This window comes from Phalacrocorax carbo, chromosome 3, assembly GCF_963921805.1.
Source record: "Phalacrocorax carbo chromosome 3, bPhaCar2.1, whole genome shotgun sequence".
Classification (NCBI taxonomy): Eukaryota; Metazoa; Chordata; class Aves; order Suliformes; family Phalacrocoracidae; genus Phalacrocorax; species Phalacrocorax carbo.
The window spans coordinates 111,041,401-111,055,187 of NC_087515.1; the positions used below are offsets into that span (position 1 = coordinate 111,041,401).

General features: G+C 39.8%; 1 protein-coding gene across 4 annotated transcripts in view; it reads left to right on the plus strand.

Annotated features, from left to right (window-relative positions):
• The window catches only part of RNF144A (ring finger protein 144A), a 68,184-nt gene that overhangs the window by 28,206 nt on the left and 26,191 nt on the right, over window positions 1-13,787 (plus strand). For all 4 annotated transcript variants that reach the window (XM_064447999.1, XM_064448000.1, XM_064447997.1 and 1 more), the window contains one exon: window positions 12,669-12,814. In XM_064447999.1, the coding sequence (XP_064304069.1) occupies window positions 12,680-12,814 (135 nt within the window). In that variant the 5' untranslated portion in view covers window positions 12,669-12,679. The remainder of the gene's footprint in view (window positions 1-12,668; window positions 12,815-13,787) is intronic.

A 13,787-nucleotide genomic window follows, 5' to 3' on the forward strand; every position in this document is an offset into this window, starting at 1 on the left:
ATATCTCTGAAAATACTGTAAATGCTGATTCTAACTCTGCAGAGGGAGAAGGAAAACATGCACTCAGGCTGGTGGGTAGATGAGCAGTGCATTAGCTGCCGATGTGATGTGGTAGGTACCAGCTGAAGTGTCTGAGGCATGATTAAACTTTGTGAGCTGTTCAGTTATGCAGTAAGTTTGAGGCAGAAGAGGTTATCAGTGTTTTTTTATATCTCATGTGATGTTCTAATCACTAGATCATCTTTTTTTGGTGTGTGAAATCTTAGTGGTTTACAATGATGTAAGAGCTTTCTCTTGATCATGCTTGAAGGTCTTCCAAGGCCTGTGCTAAATGACTTGATCGGATCACCAACAAGAAGGTAGGAATAAATCAGACGGAAGTAAACATATGCCCCAGTCAAAGTGATATCACATAATAAGAATCTGTCTGTATGTTCCCTAGCCCATGCAAGTGACAGGTTTATGACCAAGCATGTCCTGGTTGAGTGTCACATTGGGACATGACTTGCAGAAATGTAGTTAGAACATGTAATCCTGTAATGCGTGAAAGGCAACTTGGGAACAAACAACACTTTATTCACCAAGCTAGCATGGCTGACATGTTAACACAGGCCATAAGATAATTAAATTTTGTAACACTCTGCTTAACAAAGGCAAACTTCCTCTCCCAGAGAGAAGAGGAAAACTTGTCCCAAACCAGTTTCCTAGTAGAACACCCTGACATCTCCTGTTTGGCTGACCTGGGCCTTGGATAATGTGCAGTGGAGGTGAGAAAGAAGAACTGGATTGTAATGCAGATGTGCTGGGAAGAGGGCAGGCTGCTTCAGGCAGGAGGAGATTATTAGGAGAAACAGTATGAGGTATAGGAAAAGAGATAAAAAGACAAAATGAAAACTTTTAGGAGGATACAGTAAAATGGTCAATCTCTTACTCTGTTACGCATTTTTAAATTTGGTACTACTGTTAAGAGAAACAGTGAGTAGCTGGTGCTGTTGATCAGGCTAGATCATGTTTGCAAGATGTACCAAAGGGGCTGTATCAGTGTTTTCTCTCCCTCAGACACTGAGGGGGGAAAAAAAGAATATAATCTTACTGATCTATAATTCAGCCCATTGCACAGCCCAAGCCATTAGATCTGTTATCAGGAGATGGAATTCTTCCAGAAAGATGTGGTGGGTTTTCCTGTTTGTATGTCAGGCACCTCAGCCAAAGGGAGGGGGGGAGGGGGGAACCCCAAAACAAAAAAAACACCCACAAAACAAAACCAAAAAACTCCTCCAGTCTCCCTCTGAAGGCCTTCAAAATCTTTTTGCTTTCTCTCACTGAGTAGGTAATATTGGTGGTTATCTTAAAAAATCTGCTCCTTTAAGCACCAACAATAGAGTGACTATCTTAAGTAGCCTGGATCCCATCCGAGGTTTCTCCTTCTGCTTAGTCTGGTGTGTCACACCAACATGGTGAGTGAGTTTGTAAACCATGATATCTAATTCAAATACACTGTACTCTTCTGTCCTCTGAAGACTGGAGGAACAGTTCTGGGTCACAGCTGATGCACAGTGCGATATGGTATGATGGAAGCTGTTACTTCTGTAGTGAAGCTGTCCAACTTCTAGCTGAAGTTGCTGTTTTAGGCATGGTTTTAGACCAAGTAAAAGCATTTTTCCAGATGGTTGTAATTACTGCACAAAACATATCTATGAAGTTTTACTCTTTCTATGAAGTGTTTTTCTTTTCTTGTACTTGGCAATATTTTCCTCCTAAGTCTTACTGACTGGATGTGCTCTGTTGGTTCTCCCTCTCAATATTGTTAGCAGAAGATAACCCTTCAGCACAGGGGAGAACTTCATGCTAATCCCTGAGGGGCAGATCTGGGGCATGAGACTGGCAACTCTGTCCACACTGGGAGCTGTGAAAAATGTTGTCTCTTACAAATATCTGCCTGGAATTTTGTGCTGCTTATTGAGGAAAAAAGGAACAGGAACAGAGAGCTGTGGGTAGTTAAACTTCACTCCCCTCTGAATGCTGTTTTCAGCTACCGGCATTACTGCTTTGTGGTTCAAGTGTAGCACATGAAGGGCTGGTACTTGTGTATCTGTTGTTTTACAGCTAGGATAAGACCTGTTGTTAAAACCTGAGCTCCACTGTTAGGGTACAAGTGTAAGACAGCAAGAGTTTGCAGTGGGCTTTTTCAACCCCAGTGTACTGTGCTCTCTCATCTGAGACTTGTCAAGTGCTATGCAAGTACAGCACTGGGCAATGCACCCAGCATGCATTTTCTCATAGTTGCAAGGAAAAGGACAGTTTTGACTGGTGGAAATGTGATAATTGCTCAACTGATCTCTAAGTGTCTCTGTCAGAGCTAAGGCTCCACTGCCCTTGCTCATATTTGCATTTTCTCAGCAATTTTGCACAGCTTTAAATGTGGTTTCTAGCTATAAGCTTCCAAGGCTTTTCTCTTCCCTTCCCCCCAGCAAAGAAAAAACCCACAGATCTTAAGCCTGGTGTTACTTGGGTTTTGTGTAAACATAGCTCTTGCTTTTCTGAGAGTCAGCTGTGGAGAAAGAAAAACCTTGTGGTATGTTAAAGTTTCAAACTGCTCCTTACTGATTTATTGCTAGTGTGCCGACAGCTCAGAGTACACTAATTCATCAGTTCCTTGCAAGCAGGGAGGAGGGAAAGAATAGGAGGAAGCAAGGAAAGGGGTGGAGGGGGAAGGACTTGGGGAAGAGGAAAATAAAAACATGGGAAAATGTTAGGGATGGGAGGAAAGGCATAGCAAATCAGTTGCTTTTGACTGGGTGGCTTACAGGTTTCTGGAAAACAATAAAACGTTACCCTAGAGAGCAGTGGAATTGCCTGTGCCCTTGTTATTACTGTTGCCTTTACAAGCCAGAAAATAATTCAGTCATGAGTGACTTCTCACTGCTAGATAGTGTTTGGGGGTTGCAGCCACGAGTTGTATGCTTAGGTTACAACTGGCTTTGGTCACTTTTAGGTTGGCTTCATCTTACCTCACCTTAAGACCTCTTACAGATGTTGTCTGATCAATTCACCCTGGGCTCCTTGCATTGTGTGAGAGCTAGGACCAGCAAGAGAGCAAGGCATATGGGTGGAAATTTAAGGTATTTTAAATGCAGGTGGCTACTAGTTACCTGCAGCTGGCAGTAGAGCTCTAGTTGGTATGGCCAGCAAAACTGCCGAAACAGTCAGCACAACCTAAAGTAGGCACCTACAGCCATGAGGTGCCATGATAACTATGATGGGAGCTCATAGCTGGAAAGCATGGAAGTACCTTCTTAGCCATGTTAATCTGAAGAAGGACTTAACTGCATTCTGAGCTGCCTGCCTTGACTGATAAACACTAGCTGCATAGCCCTTCCTGTACCCACGGTTCTGAGCATGAATTCTGTTAACAAAGGTAGTGGCTACAAGATGCAGAATACTCTGTAAATCTGAAAACTTAGTAACCGTCATCTTTCTTTCAGTAGAAGCAAAATCTGAAAACATTCAGCCAGCAAAATGAGTTTGACTGTTTCTGATTTTTGCCTTCTGATACAAAAAAAGAAAACCAAGCCCTAAGTCAAGACGATGTTGCTCTTTCATTCTGAAAGTCTACCAGTTGTTGCCGGCATCTGCTGAGATGGTTATTCATATCACAACTCCTTTCAAGGAAGATTACACTGCTTTTGTTGTATTCAACTGTCACTGGAAAGGGAATGTTTGGGGTGTTTTCCTAAACTCTTGTTCCTCTAGTCATGATGCCAATAAATTGTTTTAATCTGCTTGATCTCAGCCTTACTACTATTTCAAATGTGTAGTCTTGGTTCTGGTTTGTTGAAGCCTGGGGAGAAGAGGAACAATGGAGTGCAGTGTGTCATTCTTCACATGGAGAAATACCTTTATTTCCTAGATGCTCCATGCAGCTGATTTTCCTAAGATACTTATAGAGCTTAAACATTTCAACTGTTAATGATTTAACCCGTAGTCTTCCACACTTTTGCATGGGCTTAATGGTTGCCACAATAATTCACATATAGTACCTTGGTCTTGGCCCTAGTATTGAAGGCAGTGGTTCATTGCATTAAAGTTCATGGGAGTTTTTAATGAAGATCTAATGGGTTTGTGATTCTTGAAGCAAGCTGGGCAGGCTCATTCTCTCCAGACCAAAATGTGTTGCATTCATGCTAGTTTCAGATCCAGGTGATATGCCTGTGCTACAGTGTCTAGACTTCTCTCCAGTATCATGGGGATGGAGTTTTGCTGCATGGAGGAGGATGCTTTTAAAATGCCTATCGTCTTTGCCTCGCTGTCTCAAACTATCTTGAGGCCTTGTCTCTCTGGCTGCTGAGAGTGCCCTGAGGTGTGCTAAGGGTTTGGGACTCCATTGCTGGGAAATGGGATGGTGCAAGGACTTCCCAGCTCTTGTCTCACATGCTGTGCTGCTCCAGGACTCATAATCTCTTGGATAGTATACATCAATTAGACACATGAATTCTGAACAATGTTTCTTAATATTACCACATCTCTGTCCTTTTTATTCGTGTCATCTTTTGGGGATATTGAATGTTTGGGACATAATGCAGTAGAATTCCACTTCAGTTGTATGCTATACAACAAAATACACTTGTTCTGGGAACAGCCCGGAAGATCTCTCTTCCCCCATTTTCTCCTCATTTCCCCCATCTCTCCTGTGTTCTCTGTCTTCCTTCTCATGCCTCTTTCCTCTTTATTAAATTACAAGGGGTTTCATACCTTTAAATGTTACAGTTATTTCCCTTCTGCCTGACTGCAATTTCTTTTACATGGAGTAAAGTAATTTTTTTTCTTTGAAATGTTTTCACCCCTGCCTACAGGGCCTGAATAACAGCCACACCCAGTTTGTTTGGCAGTGCTTTGAGAAGCCACAGTGGCACCAGAGCTGGTGACAAACACAGAAAATGTAAGGTCAGAAAAGTCTTAGGCTCTGTCATATTATTCAGCAGCTGTATTTTTTTGGGATACATGAAATGAGGATCTAATGGGTTCATGACTCTTAAAGCAAGCAAATCAGATGGGCAGGCTCATTCTTTCCAGACCAAAATGTGTTGAATTCATGCCAGTTTCAGGTCCAGGTGATAGGCCTGTGCTACAGTGTCTAGGCTTTTCTAGGCCCTCTGAGGTACTTCTGCATGGACAGAAGATGAGCTGGTGGCATGTCTATTTGTAGTATTCTTTAGAAGTTGAAGCTTTAAAAATGTTTTCTGCATTTGCTTCCATATCTTTTCCTATCTACCCACCCATGCATCTGATAAGGAACACTGTCATATGCATCCATAGATCTAGCAGCTGTCCATTACTTTTCTAAAAAAAAATTCTGTCATGATCTGTAATGTATATGATCTGTGATGTAAGCAAATGGTGTTTTGTTTTTGTTTTGTTTTGTCTGTTTTTTGTTTTGCCTTATAGGATACTCTAATTTCTCAGGGAAAAAAATAAAAATTGTTATCCAGATGTTTAGCAAAGAAACCTTTTTTAAATTCCCCTAACTCAGTGACTTGCCCCAGAAGCAGTCCAGTAAATTTTTTTCCACTCTTGATGCTATTGTTCAGACACCTTTTACTAGTGAGAAATCAGCTGTTCTTTCTATCTTTTTTTATTTTTTTCCCTTGGGAATTGGAATGTTTGAATATAATCTTCATATGTATATATTTTTTGTACTATATATATATATGTGCATGTATATTAAATACTTTTATATATATACCATTTTGTGTCAGGAGGGTAAAGCAAAGAAACATAGTGGCTACTCGTGGGGTAGACCGAAGTCCCTGGAATAATTCAGTTTCAACTCAAAAAAGAGCCTGTTTCCCACACACTGTATTGGCCAGGAGACTGAAGTTGCTGACAATAGTCAGCTTTTTATATAGTCTTTTATCTCTTCTGGCCTTAGGCCCTGGAATAGCTCGGAGATAAGAAGAGAGATGGTCAGCTTGGAGTTGATGGTTAGCTGGTGTAAGGACTTAAAGGCCAGGTCTGCAGAGTTCATGATAGACTATGTGTTGACATGACTTTCTGCAGTATTCTGTACAAGCTGAAGTTTCTTATGTGTTGAAAAGTTATGCCTGAAAACAGCAGCCTGTTATACTGCTGGAAGGCAGAACATGGCTTTACTGGTTGGTGTTGTCTGGAATTTAAAGGATGCCTGATATCTGCTGAATTAGCAGTTGATTGTGGATCAGATTTATGAGTTAGCCTTAAGAGTTAGGTTGGCAGGATTTAAGAACCTAAGGCAGGCACCAAACCTCTGTAAGCTAGCCATGTCTAAATATCTACGTAAGTCCAATCTTCTATGTGTTAGTTTGCCTGATAGCTCGCAGAGAGAATTATTCTACTTTACCTCCCAAGCAGTTCTGTGGGGATGAAGACTTGGAGGCAGACAGTTAATGTAGTGATAGATACCAGTTCCTAACTGGGATTGGTAAGTGAGAGAGACTAAGTCTGCCTGCCAACTTTTATAACCATGAAATCTACCTAGTGGGTGAGTTTATTAATTATTTTTTTTTAATAGAGGGACTTTAAAATGGCCTTATCAGTCTATGGTACAGTTACATAGTAAAAACTGGCAACACCAACAAAAAAATACTTGTTAACTGTTCAGTTCTGTTATACAGGCTTCTTTATATTGCTAGAGAAATATGAATACTACTGAAAAGTCCTACTGGAAAAGCCTAGGAACAGGGAAAATGGCATCAAGCTCAAACTCTGATCAAGGGGTAACAAATAATCCAAGCTGCAGTCACTGATCTTGATCATGTAAGCTAGTCCCTGCTGACCTGGAGGTCTTGGAGATACTTATCAAATCACTGCAGTGAGCTATAGCTGTGGCTACAGAGGAAAGCTCAGAATTGCTCAGGTCACAGAGTCAAAATATTCACTTAATACATGTGGCAGGCAGTGCCAGTTCCAGAGTGTACTATAATAGCCTTTCTGCAGTTGATTCCTCTTCAGAAATGTGTATTTCTTTCTCCACATTATAAAAATTTCTCCAGATATTTTACCTGATTTATACTTGTATATATTTATAAATATTAAGTTTAAATTCAATATATAGATATACTTTATATATAAATACATGTATAAAACTGTACTATGACAGATGTGTGTGTCTTCATTTAGGAATTGTAGCCTGTATTACATAAACATTTGTATTTATACATGTAAATATATAAAAATCTTGTACTATAGCAGATGTTTTTGCTGAAATAACTGTAGTGAAAATAATCCAGGCTACTATATGAAATCAAAGAGGGACAATGGGAATGAGAATAATTTGTAAATCCCATTTAAATCCCTTCCTTTGGCTTCTAAAAGAGCTCTTTTCTGCCATGTTAGTAAACTCAGATTAAGATAACTCCTTAAGACAGATGACTTTAAGTGTACATTATTAACTAGTTGTCTAGTAGGACAGGGGACTGACGCCCTTTATTTAGAAATTAAACCCATCCCTGATCTAAAGCTGAAATTTAGATTCTGTTGAAAGCTCTATTTTGGGTCTTGCTTGCTGAAAATAGACCCACCAGTTAAAGCATGCTGTGTAGGACTATTGTATTCAACCATATTTTCTAGCCAGTTTTTTCTCATGTACTTGGTCATATATGCATGAAGTGTTAACTTGATGCAATTGCAGTTTGACTGTACAGTGCCATGAAATAATTCACCACAGTGCATTGAGAAAAACCATACTATTTTATAATTTCTTGGATTACTTTCATGGAAGAAAGTTGCATTATTTCCTGCTTTCACAGTGTTTTTTTCACAGATGTTTTCAAGTTATTTCTGTTTAACTGTTTTCTGCAACTTCTTGAAGCATGGAAAGAAAGAATTGTTCTATTCTTGACTTATCAGAGATCAAGTCAGCCATTTGTTCTCACTTGAAAAATGTAGTCTGTGTAGGTGAGCCAAAAACTAAGGGATTACTGTTCAGAAATCCAGTTTGTATTCACTTAATTTTTGTGCAGAAAAAATGATTCTTTTCCCCTCCATACTCATATCCCAGAATGTGTAAGTCATGTTTTAAATATGTTAAGATGTTACAGCAACAAAATTTCAGTCACTTCTGTGTATTTAAGCTGTGATTCCTTTTTATTTGCGTGGACATGCACATGGTTGCGGATTTAAATAATCAACAATATGATTAATGACCATTTCTGAAAAGACTGGTCTGAACCACTATTACAATAGTTATTTCCTGTGATTCCTACTCCCAGTTTGCTTTGGCATGCTGCCCTAGAAAATGATTGGCTGCATTACTATATTTCTTACAAATTCAATACCACCAGATATGGACCACAGACTGCAAAAATATGCAAATGAGTCTGACCTTGACTGAAGTAGACCTTGGAGTTTGAACGGACAACCATCTTCTCTGGTTTTCTGTGTCTCTAAGTCTGATTTGTCACACCTATTACCAGGACCTGTGAAATATTGATGTTTGTACTGAGTTTGGTAATCAACACTAAATCTCTAATGATCTGGATATTTATTGGGCTAAGATCTATTCAGTAGGTGGATTGGACTGTAGTTCTGTACCTCTCACTGTATTTCTTGGGGTTCCCTAGAAGATAGAGAAATTTTCTACTGGCTGTTGCTGTAACTGGTGATCTTCAGCATGAGGGCACACTGGGACATATTTTTCAATACTTTGTTCCTCTAGAGGTCCTCTCAGTTGCCTTCTATTTCTTGCTGTTACTTTACATTCTCCCTGAAGCGTTGCACATCACTAGAAAGCATAAGAATACAGTCTGAAGCCATAAGAGACCACAGCTATGGAACAGTAGGAGACTTAATCTGATTTTGACAGATTATAGAATCACTAAGGTTGGAAAAGACCTTTAAGATCATCAGGGCCAACCATCAACCCAACAATAGCATGTCTCCTAAACCGTGCCCTGAAGTGCCGCGTCTACACGTTTTATTGAACACCTCCAGGGATGGTGACTCCACCACCTCTCTGGGCAGCCTCTTCCAATGTCTGACCACTCTTTCAGGGAAGACATTCTTCCAAATATCCAATCTAAACATCCCCTGAGGCAGCTTGAAGTTGTTTCCTCTTGTTCTATTGCTGCTAACTTGGGAGAAGAGACCAACACCCACCTCACTACAACCTCCTTTCAGGTAGTTGCAGAGAGCGATGAGGAGGCTGAAGGGAGACCTTTTCTCCAGCCTAAACAACCCCAGCTCCCTCAGCCGCTCCTCATAAGACTTATTCTCCAGGCCCTTCACCAGCTTCGTTGCCCTTCTCTGGACACGCTCCAGCAACTCAATGTCCTTTTTATACTGAGGGGCCCAAAACTGAACACAGTGTTCAAAGTGTGGCCTCATCAGTGCCAAGTATAGGGACACGATCACCTCCCTGCTCCTGCTGGCCACACTCTTCCTGATACAAGCCAGGATGCTTCTGGCCTTCTTGGCCACCTGGGCACGCTGCTGGCTTATGTTCAGCTGGCTGCCAACAAACACGATTTTTTCCTTCTCTGCTCTTTTCTGGCGAGTTTGTTGTTTTTGGTTTGGTGTTCTTAAGCATCATGATGTGAACTCAGAAGCTTATTATTTAGTTGCAATGGTGTGCCAGATGATCAAGAAGCAAAATCTAGTCGGTGTTTGAAAACCTTCATTCCCTGTGTTCCTTTACAGGGATACTGAGCAGAAATGTTTCACTGGGACGTGGTAGCTTTCTGTATGTGTTTTCCAAGGTTAGGTGGCAGATGTCTTTATCCTTGCTTTAATGCCACCAGCAGCAACAGATATTTATTCCCATGTATGTGAATGTAAGATCTCATTATCAAAATTAAAGATAATTTTAGCAGAGGTTTTGTGCGTAATTGAGGTTGTAAGGATTGTGTGTGCTGTAACGCTGCAGTAGGCTAAAGTGAAAGGTGTAAAGTGATACAATGCTATCTTGTACTATTTCTACTCTGTTTGAAAAACTGACATACGGGAAAAAAGTTCCAAGTCACCAAAATAGTATTTTACTTGTTTTCTTTAGCAGTGTGGGATAGAAGCCTTTTTGGGAGTCAACCAAGCATTTTTTTAACATGCCTGTATGAATGGAGGGCAATCAGTCTCTGCTGGACATATTACTGTCTCAGCAGGAGGTGTTTGGCAAGGAATGGTGAGCAGAAATGGCTCTGCTGCCATTTGAAGCTGCGTTCAGGTTTTGCTTTCTGTTATCACCATGGCTGAGCTTGTCATGTATTACATGCCAATTGTACTGGGCAGCCGTTTTCTGCTGGCCTGCAACATGCTAGCTTGAAAAGTTTCACTTTAACTGACTTTCACTTTGCAGGAGGTGACAAAGATGATAAATACTTTCTAGTAAGTTGTTACTGCAGTATAGTTGTGCTGCAAAAGAGAAATCACCACAGTGATACCAGTAAGTCTCTGAAAGTCGTGAGGATCAGGGAACAAGCATAAGCCTTGGAGCTGAAAGGTTAATATTATCCCCTTTACCATCATTTATTGACCCACACTAAATACATATATTTGAACTTCTTGTTTCTTTCTGGGTTGAATTGTATCAATATATTTTTTCTGGGTTGTGTCAAATTTTATATCTTCATCATAAAACTTAATAGGATTTTGGTCTGCCTGATGTATGCACGTGCATCCTTAACTTAAATTTATCCCTCTTCATTGTTCATCTGCTTGCTGCTATAAGCAACAGATGTGCAATAAACTGGGCAGCAGCAAAGGATACTTGAACTAATAGCAAACAGAGTTAGTTCAGGTGTGTTTGATCACTACTTCTCAATTACATCATGAGTCTATCTGCAAATGTCAGATAAACAAAAGTTTGGGAGAAGAAAATGGTTTTCATTGATATTTTGTGTTAAATGAAAAAGTAGTGGCAATAGACAGTAAAGCAGCAGTCTAATAGCCTTAAAACTCTTGGGTTTTCATTCATATTGCCATGTCAGACTTCCATGTTAGTCTCAGAAAAGACTGCCCAGCACAAGCCTTAGTTTGTGACGTGAGCCATTATTCATGTGCTGTTCTGCCGGACTACATCTCCTGTTTCCTTTGAAGCAGTGTGGAGTTGGGGTGTGGGCTTTTGGAGGAAGAGATCCAGAGCATTCCTGGAAATTAAGTTGTTTAACCTTTCTTCTCTCCCCCTCACCTCCTGATGGCTGCACTAGAAATAAGTATTATCAGGTTCTGCTCTTTTGGTATCCTTCATGTATCTCTTGAAGGGCATCTTCTAATGAGTTAGACTGAATGGAGGGCTAATGTAAAATCTTAACTTGGTTTCAGAGAACTTGGAGAACTTGGTGGAGTCATGTCTACAATGAATTTAATGTTAAAGACTCACAAACACTTCTGTGAACTCCCCGTATGATTTGTTTTGGGTCAAAAAGCATATTCTTGAACATCTGCCTAAACCTATTCTAATAAGCATAAAAGTAACTTGTGCAGTTCTGGAGGTCTTAAGAAGTTCACAGATAATGATTTAGATATGAACAGTTGCTGCAAGTGCCTACAAGAGGGGAAAAAAAAGAAGCTGTAATTGTAGTTGGAGTAGTGTAACTGGCTGTGCAGGGAAGGTATGGATCCAGTTAATTTTGGGAAGGAGAGAGGCAAGATAATGTGGACCTCCCAGCAGCCTCAGGATATGAATATTCCACATTTGGAAGGTCAATATCACCGTGACAAAACAATACTAGTAAATATGGTATTAAGATTGGATATACTATATAAATAACCCTAGATGTTTGGGGGAGTGTGGTTTTTTGTGTTTTCTTTTGTTTTTTTTTGGTGGTTTCCCCCCATGTATATAACTTGTAAATTAGCTTTCCTTTTTGTGGGAATACATTTGTTATGTGTGAGATTTCCTTTGTGGTTAGTCATTTGACAACTCTCCATCTGGGCCCTGAAGGCTAGGATAAAGATGCTCTGCATGGTCCTATCCTATTGCTGCGTTGAGGGTGGTGATGTATAGGTATTACAGCCTCTTTTTATAGCTTTTATTTCATTTTCTTATTTGCCCCAGTTGGTTTTTGCTAAAACAAAGTTGTGCTCTTTGCATATGGCAATGGTTGGGAGAAAACTGCGGGCTAAAACTCTGAGTGTACTCAGAATATTCATTGTTATTTCTAAAATTAACTTAGAGAACTGATCGATCTGCCATGCTCTTAGGAACAAGAATATCTGGCTCTGAGTTAGAATATCATCAGGCCGGTTCATGAAAGACCTTGAGTCTTGCCTGGGCAGCTGGAGTTGTGGGGGTTAAGGAGTGTATTTTAAGTGATGGGTAATCTGTGTTGGTGAAAGAAAGCTTGTAACTAGTGGTGAAAATGACAGGAATTGGGAATGAGATTTTTGCATATATGTCAGATAAAATTCTGTGGCCTAAGGATATTTCCTGATTGCTCTCATTTTGTGAGTGTATTACTTGTTTGGGTGTGTTTTTTTTCCCTCCTGCTTGCTATGTGCATGTTCTATCAGGCAGGGGATGTATAGCCTACTGCAAATGCTGAGGCTGTCAAATTAGCCATTGCTGTTTATAGCGTTGGTTTTTTTCCCCAAATAGCTAACAGGCAGCAGCTGACAGTGAAATTTTCAGTGGCAGAAATGTACCGAGTATCAATATAAAGGAATGACAGATCATCTCTACTTCTGTGCTGTTTTTTCAGACTGTTCTGCAATGACTACAGCAAGATATAGGCCTACCTGGGACTTGGTACTTGACCCGTTAGTATCCTGCAAGCTCTGCCTTGGTGAATATCCTGTTGAGCAGATGACAACAATAGCACAATGCCAATGCATCTTCTGTACCCTGGTGAGTTTGCTTTTTTTAATGGGTGTAAACAACCATGCACGATTTTAACAGCAGAAATCGTGTGTTTCTGCTGAGTGGGTTTTACCCAGAAGTATTGATGCTGCAGTAGAAATATGGTTGCTGCATTCACATATTTACCTTTTATCTATCAGTGGCTTGGATTTGTGGGTGGTTTGGTGGTGGTGGGTGTTTCTTTGTGGTTTTTTTTTTTTACTTTAGCCCCAAGTCTTTCTGGAACAGAGCCATGCACACACTTGTAACTAGCAAAGGGTTTAATATATTAGATTCTAATTTCACTCTATCATAATTACAATCACATAACAGGTTTTCAATACCATATTGCACAAATGTGTGCCTAGAATAAGAAGAATCTTGTCAGTTAATTATAAAACACTATTTGGTGAACGTAAGTGTAGTATGTAGCAAAGAATATTATAATAAATTGGTATTGCTAGTTTACAAGCAGAAAAACAAAAGTCATAGTAGTAGTTTTCCATTCTTAATGATTTGGAATGAAAATATTAGATCCTTTAATTTTGCAGTGGGTGCAGGTAAACAATGGCTTTGTAATGATTGTTCAGCAGTGGAAAAATGGAAAAATTACAGTAACATCAGTAAGAATGTAATTTCTGGGATACATGCTCAAAACTTAACACTGTCATAAACTCTTCAGAAATAATAGTTTCAGACATGGGATCAGGTGACTTTTAATTTGAAAGTCCTTTTCAAAAAAGCTAGTTTTGGGTTTGTTTGGGTTTTTTTTTGTGGTGGGAGGGGTAATGTTGAAGAACAAGGATTTCCTTTTAAAGTCATTTTTTCTATCTTTTATTTTTCTTTATGGAAATGTTACCTTTCTAAATAGTAGATTTTTTCCTGATGGTTGTTGAGAAGTTATTGGGGGATGCCAACAGGACAGACAGCTCCTTTCTGTTGCTTACAGAAAACAGCAAAAAAAAATAATGCAAACAGCTCA